Source organism: Bison bison, unplaced genomic scaffold (assembly GCF_000754665.1).
Source record: "Bison bison bison isolate TAMUID 2011002044 unplaced genomic scaffold, Bison_UMD1.0 scf7180017864273, whole genome shotgun sequence".
In the NCBI taxonomy this organism is placed as follows: Eukaryota; Metazoa; Chordata; class Mammalia; order Artiodactyla; family Bovidae; genus Bison; species Bison bison.
The window spans coordinates 892,314-914,334 of record NW_011494845.1 but is presented as its reverse complement, the minus strand read 5'-3'; the positions used below and the strand labels follow the sequence as shown (position 1 = coordinate 914,334).

The following is a 22,021-nucleotide window of genomic DNA, read 5'->3' as shown; positions in this document are numbered from 1 at the left end:
AAAATAGTAATAAATATCTGTATTATTTTAATCTCTGAACTTTAAACTAATTATATAAAAAGTATGTTAATAAGAGATGCACCGGAAACAAAACATAGAGAAAGTTTTTAAAAATTCCTAATATAAAATGTAGAAACTGATCATTAAAAGACAAACAACTTAAGAAAATGGCTAAGAAGAGGCTGTTCATAGAAAAGGAGATACAAATTGCCAATTAACATAAAATGATGATCATCCTCTAGTAGTCATGGAGATGCAAATTTAAGCTATAATGAGGCACAAATTTTCACATATCAGGATTGGTTAAAGGCTTATGACATCTGGTGCTGGCAAAGATGTGACAAAATGGACACATTTGCTGGTGGAAGTGTGAATCATTTGTACTGAACATAATGATTTCTAAATGGATATACTATTCCCTTCAGCAAGTTTCAATTATGGAAACTAATTCTATAAAAATGCAAAAATTAATATAAAAGGAGTACTATATATATGGGCTTCCCTAGTGGCTTAGTGGTGAAGAATCTTCCTGCCAACGCAGGAGATGCAGGTTCAATCCTGGGTTGGGAAGATCCCCTGGAGAAGGAAATGGCAACCCACTCCAGTATTCTTGCCTGGAAAATCCCATGGACAGAGGAGCCTGGCAGGCTGCAGTGCATGGGGTTGCAAAAGAGTTGGATACAACTTAGCAACTAAATAACTACAATATACACATACAAATACACAAAGATGTCTATTGTGGCATTGTTTGTTGGAACAAATATTGACTTTTTTCAGCAATGAGAGAAGTGTTGAATAAACCTCAGAATACACTTAATGTAGATTATGCAGTTATTTAAAAAAGATATACTTAACTTAGAATGATGATTATAAAGACCATAATATAAAGTGAAAATAATACAGAACAGGTTGAAGAGTAATATATATTTTATGATCCTATATTTTAAATGGTAGAGGAACATGCTTTCATAAACCCTATATATCATTTATACATGTGAATTTTGAATGCGCATTATACATATGCGTAGTTTTTTTGAGCAAGAAGCATTGAAACATATATATTACCATATGTAAAATTCAATAGCCAGTGGAAACTGGCTGTGTGATACAGGGGGCTCAAATCCAGTGCCCTGTGATAACTTAGATGAGTGGGAGGGGGTAGGAGGTGGGAGAGAGGTTCAGGAGTGAGGGGACATACATATACCTATTCATGCTGCCTATTCATGTTGATATATGGCAGAAAACAGCATAATATTGTAAAACAGTTATCTTCCAATTAAAAGTAATTAAAAAAATATTCTTATCAAACTGCTAATATGAATCATCTTGGGGAGGTGATTCTAGTGGGGGCAGTGGAGAAAAATTGGAAAGTTTTTCATTATACATTTTAGTATTGTTTGAATAATGACATGTAAGCAATATAGATGACATAAAAATATTTTTATGTTCAAAATAATTTAAAAAGCCAACAGATCGGAAAGCTATATCATGCCAACCAAAATCAAAATACCATAATACAAGTAGGGTGAGAAAAAACTTTATTGCGCAAACTGGAAGACTTTTAAGAATGCAAGGGGGAGCTAAGCAAACAAGCTGTCATTCTGGTATAAAGCAGAATGATCCCATAAAACTGAGACTTCAATCTTGGGAATGTAATCTACAGCATAGTGACTATAGTTATTAATACTGTATATATATTTTGAAAATTGCTAACAGAGGAAATCTCAAGAGTTCTCATCATAGGAGAAAACATTTTAACTATATGTAGTGATGGATATTCATAGAAAGCAATGGCAACCCACTCCAGCACTCTTGCCTGGAAAATCCCATGGATGGAGGAGCCTGGTAGGCTGCAGTCCATGGGGTCGCACAGTCGGACATGACTGAAGAGACTTAGCAGCAGCAGTGATGGATGTTAAACTTACTGAACTAGACTTATAGTGGTGATCGTTTTGCAGTATACACAAATATCTAATTATTGAATGCTTAAACCTAATGTTATATGTCAGTTATGACTCAGTTTTTAAAATGTCTGTGGTTTAATAGAGCTAAGGCAGGAATCTATGGTTTCAGTGTATACTGGGCCACCTTATGGGCTCCTAAGTGGCAAGAGAATGTTACACTCCGATCTTGGTATTCACCTTGTCTGGCTAAAATAACCTCTGGCTGGAATGCTGATATTAAATGATATTTTAAAACATTTAAATTCTTAAGAAATCAGATACTGTGCATGCAAGACTAATCACAGATGCAGCCATTAAATGACAGCATGTTAATTTTCTGTTGGTACCCCACTTGTCTCTGTAAACAAGTCCCTATAAAATGTTTATTTCCCCAATTTTGTTTTCAAAGATAAGTGTTTGTGTGTGCATGTGTTTGTACTATATAAAAAGTATATTATGGTATGGATATGGATAGTGATGCTATCATGTATATTATTTTTTATATATTATATACTACATATATATAATATATACTTTATCACGCACCTATCCATATATGTGGATATGAATAGTGCTACTATAATTATTACAATCAGGGGAAATATACATATGTATATATATATATGTATGTGTTTGTGTTTTGAAGTTTTAAATTTAGTGAAGTATAGATTATCAGTTATATCCTTCAAGAATCATGCCTTTGGAATTTTATATAAAAAGTCAAAGCTTTACCCAAGATCACCTAGATTTCCCCTATGTTATCTTCTAGAATTTATTGTTATGTATTTTAGACTTAGGACTGTGATCCATTTTGAGTTATTCTGTGAAGAGTATAAGGTCTGTTTAAATTGTTTTGCATGTGGATATCCAGTCCCAGCACCCTTGAAGGGACTTTGTTCCATTGTATTTTCTTTACTCCTTTACCAAAGATCAGTTGACTGAGTTTGTGGGTTTATTTTGGGCTCTCTGTTGTGTTGCAAATAGATCTATTTGTCTATTCTTTTGCCACTGTCACACAATTCTGATTGCTATAGTTTTTGAGTCAGGTTTTTGCTATAGTTTTTGAGTCAGGTTTTTGCTATAGTTTTTGAGTCAGTTCTATGACTTAATCTTCTCTTTCCAAATCGAGTTGGCTATTCTAGATCGTTTGCCCCTCCATATAAGTTTTAGAATCAGTTTGTTGATATTCACATAATAACTTGCTGAGATTGAGTTTATGATAAATCCATAGGTCAAGCTGGGATAACAAACATCTTGACAAGGTTGTCTTCCAATCCATGAACATGGATGATTTTTCCATTTAAGTCTCCTTTGATCTTTCACCAGAGTTGTGTAGTTTTCTTCATAAAGATCTTGTATATATTTCATTAGATTTATACCTAAGTACTGTAAACACTGTTGTGTTTTTAACTTCAAATTACTTTTGTTCATTGCTGGTATGGAGGAAAACTATTAACTTTTGTCTTACTTTGTATACTGCAACTTCACATAATCATTTATTAGTTCCAGGAGGGTTGTTGTTTTTGTTTTTTTTCCTGTTGATTCCTTAGGATTGTCTAAGTAAATTAAGATGTCATATAGTAAAAAGGACAGTGATATTTCATCCTTCCTACTTTGTAAATCATTTATTTCGTTTTTGTTCCTTATCAAATCATCTAAGATTTTTGATATAGTGTTGATCAGCAATGATGAGAGGGACATCTTTTCCTTGTTTCTAGTTATAGGAAAGTTCTGAGTTTCTCACCATTAAGTATATATTAGCAATAGGATTTTTTTTAATAGCAATAGGATTTTGTAGATGCTCTTTTATCAAGTTAAGGAAGCTTCCCCCTAGTCCTTGCTTACTGAGGTTTTTATAAATGAATGGGTGTTGAGTTTTTCAATTGTTTTTTCCTGCTATTTATAATTTGATCATTTTTCTTTTTTACCCTGTTAAAGGGATGGATTACATTCATTGATTTTTTGACTGTTGAACCTGTCTTGCATGTATGGGTAAATATCACTTGGTTATGGTGTATAATTATTGTATACATTGTCAGATTTAATTTCCTATATTTTGTTGAGGATTTTTGCGTCTATTTTCATAAGATATATTGATGTGTGATTTTCTATTCTTGTCTTATCTTCATTTGATTTTGGTATTAGGGCAAGCCTGGTCTCATAGAACAAAATAAGAAGTATTCACTCTGCTTCTGTCTTCTGAAAGATATAGAAAATAGCTATGATTTCCTCCTTATATGTTTGATAGAAATAATCAGCAAACCCATCGGGGCCTGGTGCTTTAGTTTTGTAAGGTTATTGATGGCTGAACTGCTTTGTTATTGCTGTTCTGTCACTCAGCTGTGTCCAACTCTTTGTGACCCCATGGACTGCAGCACACCAGGCTCCCCTGTTCTTTACTTTTTCCCGGAGTTTGCTCAAACTCATGTCCATTCAGTCAACTATGCCATCCAACCATCTCATCCTGGGCTGGCCCCTTCTCATATTGCCCTCAATCTTTCCCAACATCAGGGTCTTTTCCAATGAGTCGGCTCTTTGTATTAGGTGCCCAAAGTATTGGAGCTTCAGCCTCAGCATCAGTCTTTCCAATTAATATTCAGGGGTTGATTTCCTTTAGGATTTGATCTACTTGTGGTTCAAGGGACTCTCAAGTCTTCTCTAGAACCACAGTTCAAAAACGTCAATTCTTCAGTGCTCAGCCTTCTTTATGGTCCAATTCTCACATCCATACAGGACTACTGGAAAAACCATATATGGACCTTTGTCAGCAAGGTGATATCTGCTTTTTAATATGTTGTCTAGGTTTGTCATAGCTTTTCTTCAAGAAGCAAGTATCTTTTAATTTCATGGCTGCAGTCACCATGTCTAGTGATTTTGGAGCCCAAGAAAATAGTCTGCCAGTTTCCAAATTTTTCCCATCTATTTGCCATGAAGGATGGGACCAGATGCCAGGATCTTCATTTTTTTAATGTTTAGTTTCAAGCCAGCTTTAAAGTGGGGAGATGGGAAGGGAAGCATTTTATAGTCCGTCAATTAAGTCTCAGTCTTTTGATGTGTCTGTGCTCCTGAACTGTAAACTCTACTAGTGCTTCTTAGTGCCTACCAACTTATGTGAGAAAGGATATGGAGCAAGGACTGATATTGAGTATTTCTCTTACCCCAGATAGGTTAGACTCATAAAAACCACAGCAGGCTAGGTTTTGTTTTTCTAATTTCGTTTTGCTTTTTTTATGGGCATAGATTTTGCACAAGACCACTTACTTGACCTCTTGGTTGGCATTGTACATTATGGATCAGCACCTTCTTAAAACTATCTATTCCCCTATTTTCCCAACTTTTTGGCTTCTCTGTGTATGCTCTTGGATCTCTGAATGTCAACTTGATCTATTTAAAAGCAAACATTTTACTCACACCATCTCTTCTACTATCTACCTATCTCAGTGAATGACAATACAGTATATTCTGTTGCACACACCAGAGACCAAGGAATCATCCCTGGTCTGTCAGTCTCCATTAACTTTAATTCTCAAATCATGTTTTAATTTTCTTTATATATATTTCTCGAGTCAATTTAACTATCACTACATTCTTTCCTACCACCGAATCCAATAAACTATTATTTCAAGCACTGACTATAATAGCCTCCTATTACCTTCTTGAACACTTCCAAACCATTTATCATGCGGGTATTAACATGATCCTTCAAAAAAGTATTTATCCATTAATTATTAATTTGAGGATCAAGGCAAGGCTCCTTAACATGTTCTTAAGTCCCTGCATAACCTGGTATCCTCTAGATTTTGTTTCATATGGAACCAGTGATTTCTCTTGCTTTCTCAGCTATATACTAGCTTTCCTACTCTTTCATCCAGCAGCATATTTGCCATTGTTCCATCTCATTTACCTGAAGCCATAAATACTGTTTTCTATATCTTTTCACCTCCTCTATTTTCTTTTTCTCTAGTTTACTCATGCTTCAGATCTCAGGTGATGTGTTCCTTTCTTAGGGAAGTCTTCACTGAAGTTCCTAAATAAAATTCTTAATAGGCTTTCATGGTAGCTTATACTTTTTATTTACAACAATTATCAACTTGAGATTTGATTGTGGTTATTGGATTGATGTCTGTCTTTAACACCAGAAGGTAAATTTCTTAAAAGAAGGAACCATCTGTAATCTTGATCATAGTTCTATACCCAGTTACTATAAGGTACATGGTAGATGTTCAACAAGTAGTTGATTGAAGAATAAATGAATGATTTTTCATTTAAGCCAGGAATTAACTACCAATTCTTACTATAATCTGATAAACTACCTGACTAATGGTAAAACCTGTAACATTTGAAATAGGATTCCAAGAACAATATAGACCTTTTCAAATTTCATACAGATTACAAATTTCATTTAAAAGAAGTTTCACTTTTCAAAGGGTCTTCCAAATGAATCTTTTTATGTCATAAGATTTTGGACCATGAGTGGGTTGTAATAGTGATAATCAGAAATGGAAGAATATTTCTGTAGGGACACCAAGTTCATTTTCAAAGAGTAGTAAGCCATAAGACTAAATCTTTCTTTTCTATGTCAAAACCCCAATCCTTAATCCCATATCTACAAAATAGAAGAATAGAAAGGAGGGAGCCATCAGTTATGTAGCTGCTGATGAGAATCATTTATAAGCTGTAAATGGACAGTAGTTCACTTAGAGCACATGTGACCATGAGTGTCCAATTAGAACAGGCACATCAAAGGTATGTTGGCAAAAACCACACAAAAGTGAATCTTGGGGAAAAAAATCAAGGAAAATATATAAAAGAAAAAGTGAAATAGAAATCAATTTTGTAAGAAGTTAGTGTTTTTGAAGAAGGGACTGCTATGAATGCAATAGAAAATTTTCCAAGATAGAAGAAAACTATGCTGCAATGAAAGAAGATGTAATTCTACAAATGGAAAGGACATTAGGTATTTTAGAAACAACGTAGATAACATGTTTTTACTGGAGAATACTGAGTTCAGAGTCAAGGTGATCCTGGATTGTCTCTTACCTTTCATTTTCATAATAAATATGACTATTCAAATATGTCAAGATCCCTTTAATAAACTACTACTGATAAAGTAATTCTGCTATTTTCTAAATCAAAAGATGGATGTATAAGCTTCTTTCCAACTCCATGATTCTATAAATCTTAGTCTGAACCATCTTTTTCATACGGCTTAAATGAAAACAATTGCAGAAAGCAACTGTAGTTGTTACTCACTTATGTTTATGTTAAATTTATTCATAAAATGCAAACTAAAGTTAACTGTTCAGTTATAATTGCAACTTCTATAGGAGTCAGCCTTTTATGTCAACCTTTTAAGTAACAGTTTTATCTACTGAAGCACACATTTGGCAAACAAATCACCTGGTACAACATTACCTTTCTGTATCTGCCAAAAATGAGTCTTGTTTAATACCTGGAGCAGTGGCTTAACCAATATGGCTTTTCAAATATTCATGTCTCACGCAATTTATTAAAATGCTCCAAGAAATAGGTACTATTCCATATTATAATTTTTGGTAAATTGAAAAATGTCACACAGATTGGTTTCATATTTTTTAATCCTTTTTTTTTTTTTTTTTTTGAGGCATTGCATGGCAAAAACAAGGCTTTCCCAGGTGGTTCAGTGGTAAAGAATCTGCCTACCAATGCAGGAGATGTGGATTCAATCCCTGGGTCAGGAAGATCCCCTGGAGAAGGGCAGGTAATCCATTCCAGTATTCTTGCCTGGAGAATCCCATGGACAGAGGGCCCTGGCAGGCTACAGTCCATGGGGTCGTGAAAGAGTTGGAGGTGACTTAGCAATTAAACAACAACAACAACATGGCAAAAACAAAATGCATGTCTTATCAGAGAGAAATGTATGAATGATTTATTGTCCTTCTTGAGGTTAAATATAAGTCAATAAGAAAGTGAGAGAACGTTAGAGAACATTAATTCTCCACTATCTTTTCAGGAATGTGTATTAATATAGTGGCAACATGAGCATCAGTTCAGTTCAGTTGCTCAGTTGTGTCTGACTCTTTGCGACCCCATGAATCGCAGCACGCCAGGCCTCCCTGTTCATCACCAACTCCCGGAGTTCACTCAGACGCACGTCCATCGAGTCAGTGATGCCATCCAGCCATCTCATCATCTGTCGTCCCCTTCTCCTCCTGCCCCCAATCCCTCCCAGCATCAGAGTCTTTTCCAATGAGTCAACTCTTCACATGAGGTGGCCAAAGTGGAGTTTCAGCTTTACCATCATTCCTTCCAAAGAACACCCGGGGCTGATCTCCTTCAGAATGGACTGGTTGGATCTCCTTTTAGACCAAGGGACTCTCAAGAGTCTTTTCCAACACCACAGTTCAAAAGCATCAATTCTTCGGTGCTCAGTCTTCTTCACAGTCCAACTCTCACATCCATACTTGACCACAGGAAAAACCATAGCCTTGACTAGACAGACCTTTGTTGGCATAGTAATGTCTCTGCTTTTGAATATGCTATCTAGGTTGGACATAACCTTCCTTCCAAGGAGTAAGCATCTTTTAATTTCATGGCTGCAATCACCATTTGCAGTGACATGAGCATAGTTATAGAAAAATGTATCTATTTGCACTTGAGATATTTTCAGTATGACTAGGATGGTTGGTGCTAACAAATCTTGTTTATATAAGCATACTTTTACAAACATAAGAAATGATGTACAAGTGTCAAAGGATGCAGCATCTGCCGTTTATATCAAATGGCACAAGAAAATGGAACTTTGTTTTCCCATTAAGCTTGACAGAGAGCCTTGCACACTGACCTGTAGGAAGTGCTGAAGGGTTAAATGAATGATTACATGTTCAGGCTGTATAATTCTTGCAGGTAAAACAGATAATAAATACATTTAAATTCAGGATAAAGCCAGAGACTATTTATGCTTTTCACAGGTGAGAAGACTAATGCATATTTTTCTGAGAGGCAGATGAAGATTAGAAGCCCATGATTAAATCCTGCCATTACCCCACTTTTTGTCTGTTTCTTTGATGACAACACATAGGCTAAGATTCCTTGATAGAAGCTTTGATTATCATGGAATTGCTAGTTTGCTGGACAGAGCTAGTCCAATCCTGTGCATAAAGAATCTGAATCCTTAGGAAATTCTAATATGTCAACTATATTCTGGATTCAGGTAATCCCCACCTTCAAAAGATAAGAAATTCCTTAGATAAGAAAAATGAGAATGTGCCAGTCTGCCTTCCCAATCCTACATGACAATACACACATTCAATCTCACTTTTTCACAGCAAAATTCTACCTCAAACATCCCCAACTGGTTTGTTTAAAATGCTGTAGAATGAATTTCAACTTTACTCTCTCAAGTAAATCATTCTTAATTCCCTTTGTTGCTGTTTGTGTCAGGAAACTGGACCAAATAACTGCTTAAATGAATCTCAACTTAGTGATTTCAAAATTTATAGTGTTTCCTATATAGTGAAAGACTCCTTTCGACCCCATGGACTGCAGCCCGCCAGGCTCCCCTGTCCATGGAATCCTCCAGGCAAGAATACTGGAGTGGGTTGCCATTCCCTTCTCCCATATACAACTCCTATATAGTAGAACTACTAAAATACATACTTTCATTACCCCCTCCCAAGAACCAGTTTCTCTCATTTCTTGAGTTAAACTATGGAGTCTAGGGAAGCTCTTTTTAAGGGTTTGTGTATATATTTGTTTATTCTTCAATTATAGAAAACTATTCTTCCTGCCTAGTCAGCTGAGCTAGGATGTTTTCCTAAAAATGCACATATAAATACCAAATATTATAACATTGTTATTTTTATAATTACAACATACTAGAAAGGTCCCCAGTTTAACCATATTATTTTATATTATTTATTACAGGACAACATGATAAACTTTGATAGCAATTGCCTGAATAACGAACCTAACTTTTTTAAAAAACATTCATGTGATGATAATAAGGTAATGATAATTATTTGGAGTTTATGTCATTTGAGCTTGATATCATAGTTTATATTTCTTGTATCTGTTTATTATATTGATTATTGACATAGTCTTTTGGTTCTAACCTGACAATTGCCATTGATATATTGTTATACTGTGGTCTTTTATACTTTTATTTTACAAATTGCCCTATGCTTATTTGATAAATATTCCTTTCAATTTTAGCATTTCATTTTCACCTTGAAAACAGTAGAACTGCTGAATTCAAACATACACATCTCAGTTCTGAAACATTTATTCAGGGAAATGCTTGTCAGAATGATTGCTTGCATACACACACACATAATTAATGGGCATAATTTAGTTGTACACATTTAAAAATTTTTTCTTTCAATATTTTCTTATCTTCAAATCATTACCTCCTCTATTTGGTATAATGTTACAATATACAGAATTTTGAATAAAAGTTTGTGTCATCTCTTTCTTCAGAAACTAGCGTGCTATTCAAGTCTTTTTGAAACTCACAATAACTGAGTTAACCTTATGGCATTTGAGTGTATCCATAAATTCCTAAAAAAAACTCCTTACATTAAGCATCTGAAACACTTGTTTTAGGAAAATAGGCCCTTTATTATTGCCAGTTATTCATCCATATCTCCAAAGGGGCAAAGATAATAATAATAAAAATCACACATACCTTTTCTTATTGCTGCTTTCAGAAGCACTCTCCTTTAGTTATCTTGTTTAAAACTGAATAAACTTGTTATGTGCTCACTCATAAGTGATAAGATCATACATAACAAAGAAAAGAGAATTTAAAAAGTCACATAATCATTAAACTGAGTTCTAGGCACTTTAGGCTGTCACCTGGAAGCTAAACAGTTTCAGTTTAGTTGCTCATCAGTCATGTGATTAACTGGAATAGAAGAAAAGTGGGGTGGAGGTGGGGCATTATTTAGCAATACAGTTCTGGCTTTAGGCTCTTTAGAAAAGCTTATTACTTCTTAATATTTTATTTGAACCACAGCCCTTCTGATGTTTTTTCTATAATAGGAAGCTTCATTTTTGAATCGTGCTTCTCGAAAGTTGAGGCAATTCCTTAAAATGAATATCAGTGACGATTTCAAGCTTCACCTATCAACAGTTTCACAGGGCACATTAACACTGCTGAACTGCACCAGCAAGGTAAGCTGAGGACTATTTACTTTGAACCAAAATATAAACTCCTCCTGTGATAGGATACTATTATTCTCTGATGATCATAAGCATTAGCAGAGAAATCTAAGTGCTTATAAGAAAACTAAAATGCATTTACTCAATTCTAGAAGAGGAAAATTTCAACTTGTAACATACCTATTCCTCTTTTGGCTAGGGCAAAGAAATCATTTATAAAAGGGGACTAAAAATAAAAAAGGGCAACAAAAAAGGAAAACAAATAAATGAAAGAAAATAATAAATAATATTGCCATGGGCTTCCCTCATAGTTCAGTTGGTAAAGAATCTGCCTTCAATTCAGGGGACCCCGGTTCAATTCCTGGGCCGGGAAGATCCACTAGAGAAGGGATAGGCTACCCACTCCAGTATTCTGGCCTGGAGAATTCCATGGACTGCATAATTCATTGAGTCGCAAAGATCAGACACAACTGAGCAGCTTTCACTTCACATTGCCATAGTAACTTTCAAGGAGGCTAGGGTGATAAGTTGGATGAGGATGGTAAATTTTTATTTCTAAAATATCTTAATTTCAATCCATTTATGTACACATTTGTAAGAACTCAGAACCTATAAAAATTAATCAAATATTTAACAAATATATTTTTATATAAACTTTCAGTGTATTTATGTCCAACAATTTTCAGTTTTTTTGCCTGAATAATTTTGATAAGTACAGGGCTAATTTTTTCTACTTCTCTACTAGCAGTTATGAAATATAACCAATAAAACAAAATTTGGAAGACATTATCTTGGGACTAAGACAACAATTTCTTCACCTGCAAAGTGGAGAAAAATATAGTATCTACATTATAGGATGCTGAAAAGGTTAAGTGTTAAATGATATAATGCATATAGCATGCATGCATGCAAGCTCAGTCATGTCCAGCTCTTTGCAACCCCATGCACTGTTGCCTGTCAGGCTCCTCTATCCATGGGATGATCCTGTCAAGAACACTGGAGTGGGTTGCCATTTCCTCCTCTAAGGGGTCTTCCTGACCCAGGGATCAAACCTGTACCCCCTGCATTGCAGGTGGATTCTTTACCACTGAGCCATCTGGGAAGGCTGCTTAGTACTAAAAAGCTTCAATGAGTTTTTATTATTACTATTATTACTTTACTCTCTCTTTAAGAATTTTACCAGCTGCCGTATAAAGTCAAAATATTTCTTATATATTAAAAAAAATTTAGCACTTTTATGATAGAAAAAGAATTGTTTAAAAAAAAAATTTAATACTAGTAGTTGCCCACGGAAGGTAAAATGGCAAGACTGTCCTTGAGCCCTACAGACAGTGATGAAAATACATGTTGGACCTTAATAAGTTGTACTACTTCATTTATTGTAATGGTTATTTATTTCATGCAAGCCAGCCTCCTTTTGGTGGTGTTTTTATCAAGTTTATTTCCAATCTTGTCCCCTTACTCATGTTAATTTCTTATATAGAATTTCTTCTGTTTTCTACACATTTGATCTCTCCTGTTCTATCTACTGGAGAAGGAAACAGCAACCCACTCCACTATTCATGCCTGGAAAATCCTATGGACCAAGGAGCCTGGTGGACTACAATCCATGGGGTCGCAAAGAGTCGGACACGACTGAGCGACTTGTGTGTGTGTTTGTGTGTTCTATCTATACATCCTTCAAGGCAAAGTTTAAGATTCATGAAGCGCTTATATTTCAGCTCTTAATCCTTATTTATAATGATTTAAAGTACAGTCAGCGGGAGAAGGAGAGGGAAGGACTAATTGAGAAAGTAGCATTGATATATATATATACACACTATCATGTGTAAAACTGGTAATTAGTGGAAAGCTTCGATACAACACAGGGAGCCCAAGTCTGGCACTCTGTGATGACTTAGAAGGGTGGGATGGGAAGGGATAGGGAGGCTTCTGAGGGAGGGGATATATTTATATATATATATATATATATATATAAAATTATGACTGATTCACATTGTTTGGCAGAAACTGATACAACACTGTAAAGCAATTATTCTATACTTAAAAAACAAAAAAATGAGGAGGATGACATAAAAAAAAAGTACGGTCAGCCCATCATATCCATTGGTTATGCATTCTCTTATTCAACCAACTGTGGATCAAAAATATTCAAAAAAAATTCCATAAACTTCCAAAAAGCAAAACTTGAGCCACATTTACAACTATTTATGCAACATCTACATTGTGTTTACAACTACTTACACAGCATTTACACTGTATTAGGTATTATAAGTAATCTGGAGACAATTTAAAGTCTACAGGAGGATGTGCCTGGTTATATGCAAATTAATTGCTATTTTATATAAGGAACTTGAGCATCTGTCCTTGGATTTTGGTATCCACCCACGTCCCAGAACCAATCCCCCTACAAATACAGAAGTATTACTGTACTATCTTATCAGGAATAGGAAGTTCACTACATGTTGCTTACAAATGCAATTGCTTAGTAATGCCTTATGTTGAGTATAAGTTTCAAGTCAGGGCTTAACTGAAAAGACTGCAGAGCAAACTAGCAATATCACCTCTTGGAACAGGAAGGGTTAAAGGTCATAGGTATGCTGTATGTTTGTAATTCTTTCTCTCACCTGAGGAACTTTGCATGGATCGCCATGTTCCAAAATCAACTAATTTTAGAGGGAGAAATAACGTGAAAATTTAAATCTTGATATTAAAATGGTTACAAAATTAACCGATATAATTCACCTTTTTCTTGTAATGAGAAGACAAGATGTTAAAGATGGTTAACCACATTGAATTTTCTTCTTGAGTCAGGCATACTACAAGCTTTTTACTGTTGTGTATTTCATCTTGCTTCTGATGGGTAAAGTTTAATAAAATTCACGGTTAGGATTTAACAACTTAGTGCAATATCATTTTCATGTTTTGTCTGTTTTCTAGTTTTGTCTGAAATTCTAGTTTTGTCTGTTAGTATACCCTTCCATGTTTGTTTTTCAGATCTCACAGCAATTAACACAGTGCTGGACATATCTGCTGGAGAAGGCAATGGCACCCCACTCCAGTACTCTTGCCTGGAAAATCCCATGGACCGAGGAGCCTGGTGGGCTGCAGTCCATGGGGTCGCTAAGAGTTAGACATGACTGAGTGACTTCACTTTCACTTTCACTTTCATGCATTGGAGAAGGAAATGGCAACCCACTCCAGTATTCTTGCCTGGAGAATCCCAGGGACGGGGGAGCCTGGTGGGCTGCCGTCTATGGGGTCACACAGAGTCGGACACGACTGAAGTGACTTAGCAGCAGCAGCAGCAGGACACATCTGCAAAATACTCCAGGTTATTTGGAGGACTAACCTAACCTTTCTTGTTTCTCCCTTTTCCTTGATATTTGATAATATTTCTAAATGAAATTAGTATTCTGCCATACTAACAATTTAGATTCTCAAGTAGATTAGATGAGCTGAAGGTAATATGAAATTTAGCAGTTATAATAATGGAAGGAGTAATAAAGGATTAATAATCAATATTATAAATATGACTTTGTTTTTAAGGGTAAAGGAAGAAAACCACCTTCCCTGAGTGAAGCTCAACCCACTAAGAATTTGGTAAGTTATTGCACCCTCCAGATGTTTGCCTTCAACAGCTTGAAATAACTACAGCATCCTGATAAACCTCAGCCCTGTTTAGGAAACAACAAAGCAGAAGTCCTCATACATGACAAGCTTTCAAAATAAACACATCAGAAGGGCTGTAAGGCTAGGCCTTTCCCCAAAGCAGCCCTCTGTAACCTTTGGGTGGTGGGCTGGAGCCAGTGTGCACCTCTCTTCCCAATTCCATGTTCTATGTCATTTTAGTAGTTTGGTACTGTTTACAGGCATGAGGGGGCTTCTTAGGTGACATTAGTGGTAAAGAACCTGCCTGCCAATGCAGGAGATATGAAACGCGGGTTCAATCCCTGGGTCAGGAAGATCCCCTGGAAAAGGGCATGGCAGCCCCACTCTAGTGTTCTTGCCTGAAGAATCCCATGACAGAGGAGCCTGGCAGGCCACAGCCCCTGAGGTTGCAAGAGTCGGACACAACTGAGTAACTGAGCACACGCGCATGCATGGGCTGGAGACCATGCAAATTGGCAGAGGCCAATGTGAAGGCAAACATCTTTTCTATCAGCTTTTTGCTCAACAATTTCTGAATGTTTCTCTTTGAATTGTTTCCTTTTATATGGTTGGTTTTGAAAATAGTCATTATAATATTGGTAAAAGGAGAAATGAGATACCACTTAGAAATTGGACCTCTTTAAACTGCATTTTTAAAAACCACTATTTTAAAATTAAAGAAGCTAAGGAAAATGTCAGAGCATTGATTTTTTAAAAAAGAAAATTAAAACCTCAATAGGTAATAGGCAAAGGACATGACCAAACTATATAGAAGAAAATAAACTAGAAAACAAGATACAAATAAAAAGAGCTAGCTTAGTAAAGAAATACATATTAAAAATGAGGACCCTTTTACTCATATAGATTATACAATATATTAGTGTTGTTGTTTTGTTGCTAAGTTGTCTGCCAGTCTCCTCTGTCCATGGGATCTGCAGGGGATCTTCTTGACCCAGGAACTGAACTCAGGTCTCCTGCATTGGCAGGCAGATTCTTTACCACTGAGCCACCAGGGAAGCCCATACACTATATACTGTATAATATGTGTAATAGTACATGAATACTCTATATGTACACACATTCTATTAGATTGTTGCACAAAATTATATAGCAATATGCAAAATATTTATGAATGAAAAAGAATATTTCACTAAATGTGACAATGATATATTAACTAGAATGAGGCATGGAAAAATGCACACACCTGGTTCATGACCGCAATAGATTCTTTTTTCACATTTCCATTATGTTATTTGACCACTCTGTGTGTGTTAGTCATCAGTCGTGTCTGACTCTTTGTGACCCCATGGACTGTAGCCCTACTAGGCGCCTAAGCCCATGGAATTTTCCAGGCAAGGATACTGGAGTGGGTTGCCATTCCCTTCTCCAGGAGATCTTCCCAGCCCAGGACAGGAGTATGGAACTCTCTTACTCCTCTTAGAGAAGCAGAGTGAGTCTGCACACCCTGGGACTCAGGAAACCCTAGGTATTCCAACTTGAAGTGGAATAGCTGAATACCTGAATAGTATCAATATATGAGTGCTTCTGGCTAGGGTAATTTGGAGAGAAAGTTTAGAAAAAGGAGATAACACCCATGTTCCTGAAATTACAGACAAAATCATGTTTATTTGTATTTTTACTCAATGTTTAGCCTTGGTCTATGTAGAAAAGTCATGAAATGTTCATGTCTATGTTTTTCAAGTCTGCTAGTCATATAAACTTCAGTTTATACGTTTTAAAGGTGTTTTGGCACATGACTTTTTTACTTTACTTCCTCACACCCCTCCCTCTCTGTTCTGTAAAGGAATCTGGCATCCAAACCCCGAGATGTTAGTTAATTCTGAGACATTAATTCACTTCTCAGGCATCCAGAGTCCACATCTCAGGGACTAACAAAAATATAACCGAGGATACGCAGAGCTACTCTCTTTTATGTCTATTACATCTGAGGTGTCTCTTTCCCCACTTCCTGTAGGTTGTACAGGTAGCCCTTGTGAAGATTTTTGACAGAGCCATCTTCTTGGTCTTCTGACTTTCAAAATAGTCATATTCCTTGCCTCAAAAAAAAAATGTTCTGGGATCCTCAATACAAAGAATATTAGAAATCCTCCTTCATATTTACCTTTGAAATCTGTCCGCTATAAAAAAAAAAAAATCTGTCCACTAATCTTTTAAATGAATTATTTTAAGAGTATGTGTTAGTGTTACTAAATATATAATTGAAAGAAATCTGAATGTGACCAAACTAAAAATAGGACAAACAAGCTCAAGACCCAATCTATTACATTTACTTGACTATGTGACCATGGCAGATTACTTACCCTCTTTGCATCTCAGTTTCCTCAAATGTGAAAGGTGAAATCAATTTTATAGTTACTAAGTAGATAAAATGAAATATATATGTATAGCACTGAGCACAGTACCTGACCTAGAAAACCTAATAATCGGTTGTTATTGAAATGAAGAAATGGCCCTGTAGTAATTCACTTCTCAGGCATCCAGAGTCCACATCTCTGGGACTCATGAAAATATAACTGAGGATACGCAGAGCTACTCTTCTATGTCTATTACATCTGAGGTGTCTCTTTCTCCACTTTCTGTAGGTTGTACAGGTAGCCCACTTGAAGATTTTTGACAGAGTAGGAAAGCTAGCTTATAAGGCAGGCATCTTCCATTCTCTAGTGAAAACTAGGGAACAAACTTAATTGGGATATATATATATATATTAAGGATATATCCTTACTAATCTTTGCCAAAATAAACTGAATATTTTCAGTATTTCTTCCATAAAAATATTTTTCCATTGTAAAAAAAAACTCAGTTGAATAATGTACAGATCTTTCTCACAAAAGTTTAAACAGTACTCTTATGTCCAGTTATGTTGCATTGGTAAAACTGGTGGCCACCTGACAGCTCTTTAATCCTAAATTTTAAATCGTAACAACCTTGTATATCCTACACATCAGTGATTGCAGCTACAAACCGTAATTTTTTAAAAATGTCATTCAATGTTCTCCTTTTTTAAAGATTCTTTTGACGTGGACCGTTTTTTAAATTAGCTACAATAATGCTTTTATGTTTTGGTTTTTTGGCCACAAGGCTTGTAGGATCTTAGCTCCCTAACCAGGGATTGAACCTGCACACCCTATACTAGAAGGCAAAGTCTTAACCACTGGGACTACCAGGGAAGTCTCAAGATTCTTTTTAATTACAAAATTGTTCGTATAACCTAGTATAGTGGAAATTAAGATTGAATGTTTTTCAATGTGTATTTTTACTAAAATGTGAACTAAAAATTTTTTTTTATATTTCTCTAGGAAGAGAATAAATCTTCAAAGGAACAGAAAAAACAGAATGACCTGTGTTTCCTAAAGATACTACTACAAAAGATAAAAACTTGTTGGAATAAAATTTTGAGGGGCATTAAAGAACACTGAAAATATGGAGTAGCAATATAAAACCTTGAGCTTTATTTGTGTCCTCCAAGAATCTATCCGCTCATGTGATTTTCAAGGGCAGAATGCCTCCTGGAAGTTACTGAACGCATCCTGGTTAAAACAGATTACAGCAACTGAGAAATCCTTACTGTAGTACCGGAAGATGGACCTAAACAATGGAAACCAAATCCTGCAATCAACAAAACTATTTCACATGTATGAGGACATATATTAATTGGTATTAATTCTGAACAGTTTAAGACAATCCATGTAAGGTATTAGTTGCAATAATACTTTTTAAATGTGTTTAAAATTTTCAGAAGATATATAAAAGATATATAAATTCTGTGAAGTATATAAAGGTTATGAGGGTTAAAAATTAACATGTCATTATTACCAAAATATATAGTTTTATGCCCATTATGTATACTGCCCATCAGTATACTGCAATGAGAGTGGAAATTGTTGTCGTCTGTGCCGGAAATGTTTCAGAGTTAACAGTGAGATATGGATAAGGCCCATGAGAATGAGTCATGTAAAGAAGCAGTAGCATAAAGGAGTCCAAGGTAACTGAAAGATATTAAGAGATGTAGTTAAACATGAATGTATAATACAGTGCCTTTGATAAACGATATTACAGATGTTTTAAAATTAAAGTAAAGAATAGTTTCACAAAACAGAAAGTCACCTGCTCTAAGGATGCTAAACCATAGCACTGGGTTACTCTTGTCATTTATGTGTAATAAAATTTGTCTACATGAGTTTGCAATTTGGGAAGTATATTTTTAAGAGAATAATATATGTTGGCCTTTTAATTAATGGAATGTGTATATTTAATTTTGACACAATATCTGTATATAAAAATATTTTCATACAGTATTACAATTGCTTACTTTGGATAACATTTTTCCTTTGATAATAAATGACCTATGTATTAACACTGTCAGATTCATTTAATTAATCCCAACAGGATTTTTTTTTTTTTTGGTCATGCCATGTGGCTTATGGACTCTTAGTTCCCCCTTGTGGGACTGAACCTGGGCCCCCTGCAGTGGAAGTGCAGAGTCCAAACCACTGGGTCACCAGGGAAGTCCTTCAAAAGAATTTTTTAAACCCAAGACTTTTAATGCTGCACCATTATTTGATTTTTCCCTTCCATTGAAATATAATCTTTAATCTCTTAACCATCAAGAATGTACATGAGACTGGGACCCCCACACTAAGTAAGAATAGGAACACTACTTTACTGCCTGTTTTTGTCAGGGCCTGAAAACCTGCTTATGAGGCAGGCATCTCCCATTCTTAAAAGTGAAGACTACTGGCAAATCCTTCTAAGCTTAGATTTGCCAATAGCCTTCACCTACAAAGAGAATTGAAAGCACTATTCTAGGCAGGCCAAGTGTTCTAAAATAGCCACTGTGGTCTCATCATCACCGGCTTCAGAGCTGACTGACTTATTTAATCTACAGACAGTGCTCCGGTGCCATCCTCAATGTGTGGAGGCAAGACCTTCCTCTCAGTTCATGTCTGTCTCTCAGGTTCTCTTTCTCTCTCTCTTCTCTTTCTGTTGTGTCCCCAACCCACACAGAGTTTCCTCCTCACTGGTGCAGACGGTTGTATAGAGTTGTACACACAGTTGTACAGATTCACTGATTATCTCAGTAATGAGGCGGTGAGTCAAGAGGTTTTCTCTTTGGTTTTTTATTAATTCCAGAAAAGGGAGTTTACTAACACTTTTTGGGAGCAACTGGTTCTTCACCAAGCTTTTCCTTCAGACAGACTTTTCAAAGTCTTCAAGAAGGCTATGTTTCCTTCCACCACAAAACAGGTCAACTATGCGGCACACCTCCACCCTGACGAACTGGTGCTATTGGTAAACCATCAGCTATGAAGAGAAGACGTTTTAAGTTTCTAAAGGGAAACTCTTAAAAGTGTTCTTGAAAGTGTTTCCATGAAGGCTGTCTATAATGTCCCTAACAGGGTTGAGACTGTGACAAAATAAGGAGCGATTATTTAAAAATACTTCATTAAAAATTATTAAAATTTTCCTTTTTATTTTAACTACTGACTTTCATTTTTATCATTTGTTTATGATAGAATTGAATTGTAGAGAAAACTCACACCCCAAAACTCTTATTCAGCATAGCATGTAAAATTCATGGAAAAAACCACCAGGCTTTTATGATTGTATTTCTCTCGTTTCCTAGCTACTAGCAAGGTAAGTAAAGACATGGCAGGTTGGTTAGTAATGATCTTGGATACTACATTTTTTTATTATTTCTATCCCCTAGTTAGATTTGTCTTATTTCAATGGACACTGTCTTTCAGATATGTATGTGGATGCCTTAAATCAGCACTTTTTAAAGACTGTCACAAGAAACCCTCTATAGATTCTAAAAAAAAAAAAAACAAAAAACAGAAAAAACCTTAGTTCTGAGATCAGATAATTTTTTCTTGGAGACTCACAATTCATATATTAAAAGCTCTGTAAACTCATAAAGTTTTTTAAAAAGTTTAACATCAAGATAGCATTTCCAAAATTGACTACAGAACACTTTTATGTAAAAACCACTAACCTAGCACACTTGGAGGAATATTGCTTTATACAAAGAGACTCAGTTAAGAGTCTTTTAAAACAAGCTGTAAAGGAATTTGCTGAAGTAAGTGATATTCCTTTCAGGATTAACATAGTTCTACCACAGCCAGAAGTGTTTCTTTTCTTTAAGCCATCCTTTCATTTAATCAGTTTAAGAAGGACATTTCATCAAATCTACTGTAAATTTTTCTGTGGAAACACACATCCTCTATTCTAATTCAGATGGTCTTTATGGTACTCTATCCATGAAAACTTCATGCTTTTAGGCATTATAGTCTTACTCCTTAGGAAGTGCTTCGAAATTCTATCAGTTGTAAATAAAAATCATGTTTTCCATGAAGGTAAAAATTTCTAAAATCTCACTTTTTTTTTAATTCTTCATTTACCTTCAGCACAGTCCCAGTAGCTAAAATTCCACCAGGCTTTACTTTTTGAGGTATTATGAAAAAACAGGTATAATGTATTTGCTTTTGTAAACTATCTATTGCTCCATTTCCATCATCACAAAATTTGGACACATATTTCTACTGTCATTTAAAATCTTTGCAGTAGATTAATACTAATAGTAATTAACACATTTCTACATAAAACATTTCACTTCAGTTTTCAAATTTGCTACTTTGAAGGCTATACAGTGGAATATTTCTCAGTCATAAAATGGAACAAATTTGAGTCAGTTGAACTGAGGTGGACAAACCTAGACCCTGTTACACAGAGTGAAGTAAGTCCAAAAGGGAAAAACAAGTATTGTGTATTAATGCATATATATGGGATCTAGAAAAATGGTACTGATGAACCCATTTGCAGGGCAGGAAGAGTGTCGCAGATACAGAGATAGGACTTGAGGACACTGAGGGGAAAGGAGAGGGTGGGATGGGTTGAAAAACAGCACTGAAATTTATACATCACCATATGTAAAGTGGGCTTTCCTTGTGGCTGGGCTTCCCTTGTGGCTCAGCTGGTAAAGAATCTGCCTGCCATGCAGGAGACCTGGGATCGATTCCTAGGTAGAGAAGATCCCCTGGAGAAGGGAAAGGCTACCCACTCCAGTATTCTGGCCTGGAGAATTCCATGGACTATATAGTTCACGGGGTCACAAAGATTGGACACGACTGAGCAACTTTCACTTTGACCTTCATATGTAAAATAGCTAGCTAGTGGGAAGTTACTGTGTAACTCAGGGAGCTCAGCCTGGTGCTCTGTGATGATTTAGAGAGGGTGTGCTGGGGGTGGGTTGGGAGGGAGGCTTAAGA

The 22,021-nt window shown here is 35.7% G+C and overlaps 1 protein-coding gene across 2 annotated transcripts in view; it reads left to right on the top strand.

Moving 5' to 3' along the window:
- IL7 (interleukin 7) overlaps positions 1 to 19,110 on the top strand; it is a 62,558-nt gene extending 43,448 nt beyond the window's left edge. The window contains exons 3-6 of one of the 2 annotated variants that reach the window (XM_010848771.1): positions 9,849 to 9,929; positions 10,965 to 11,096; positions 14,634 to 14,687; positions 18,053 to 19,110. In XM_010848771.1, coding sequence (XP_010847073.1) covers positions 9,849 to 9,929; positions 10,965 to 11,096; positions 14,634 to 14,687; positions 18,053 to 18,172 — 387 coding nt within the window. In that variant the 3' untranslated portion in view covers positions 18,173 to 19,110. The remainder of the gene's footprint in view (positions 1 to 9,848; positions 9,930 to 10,964; positions 11,097 to 14,633; positions 14,688 to 18,052) is intronic. The other variant, XM_010848772.1, reaches the window with a different exon arrangement.
- Positions 19,111 to 22,021: the final 2,911 nt, after the last annotated feature.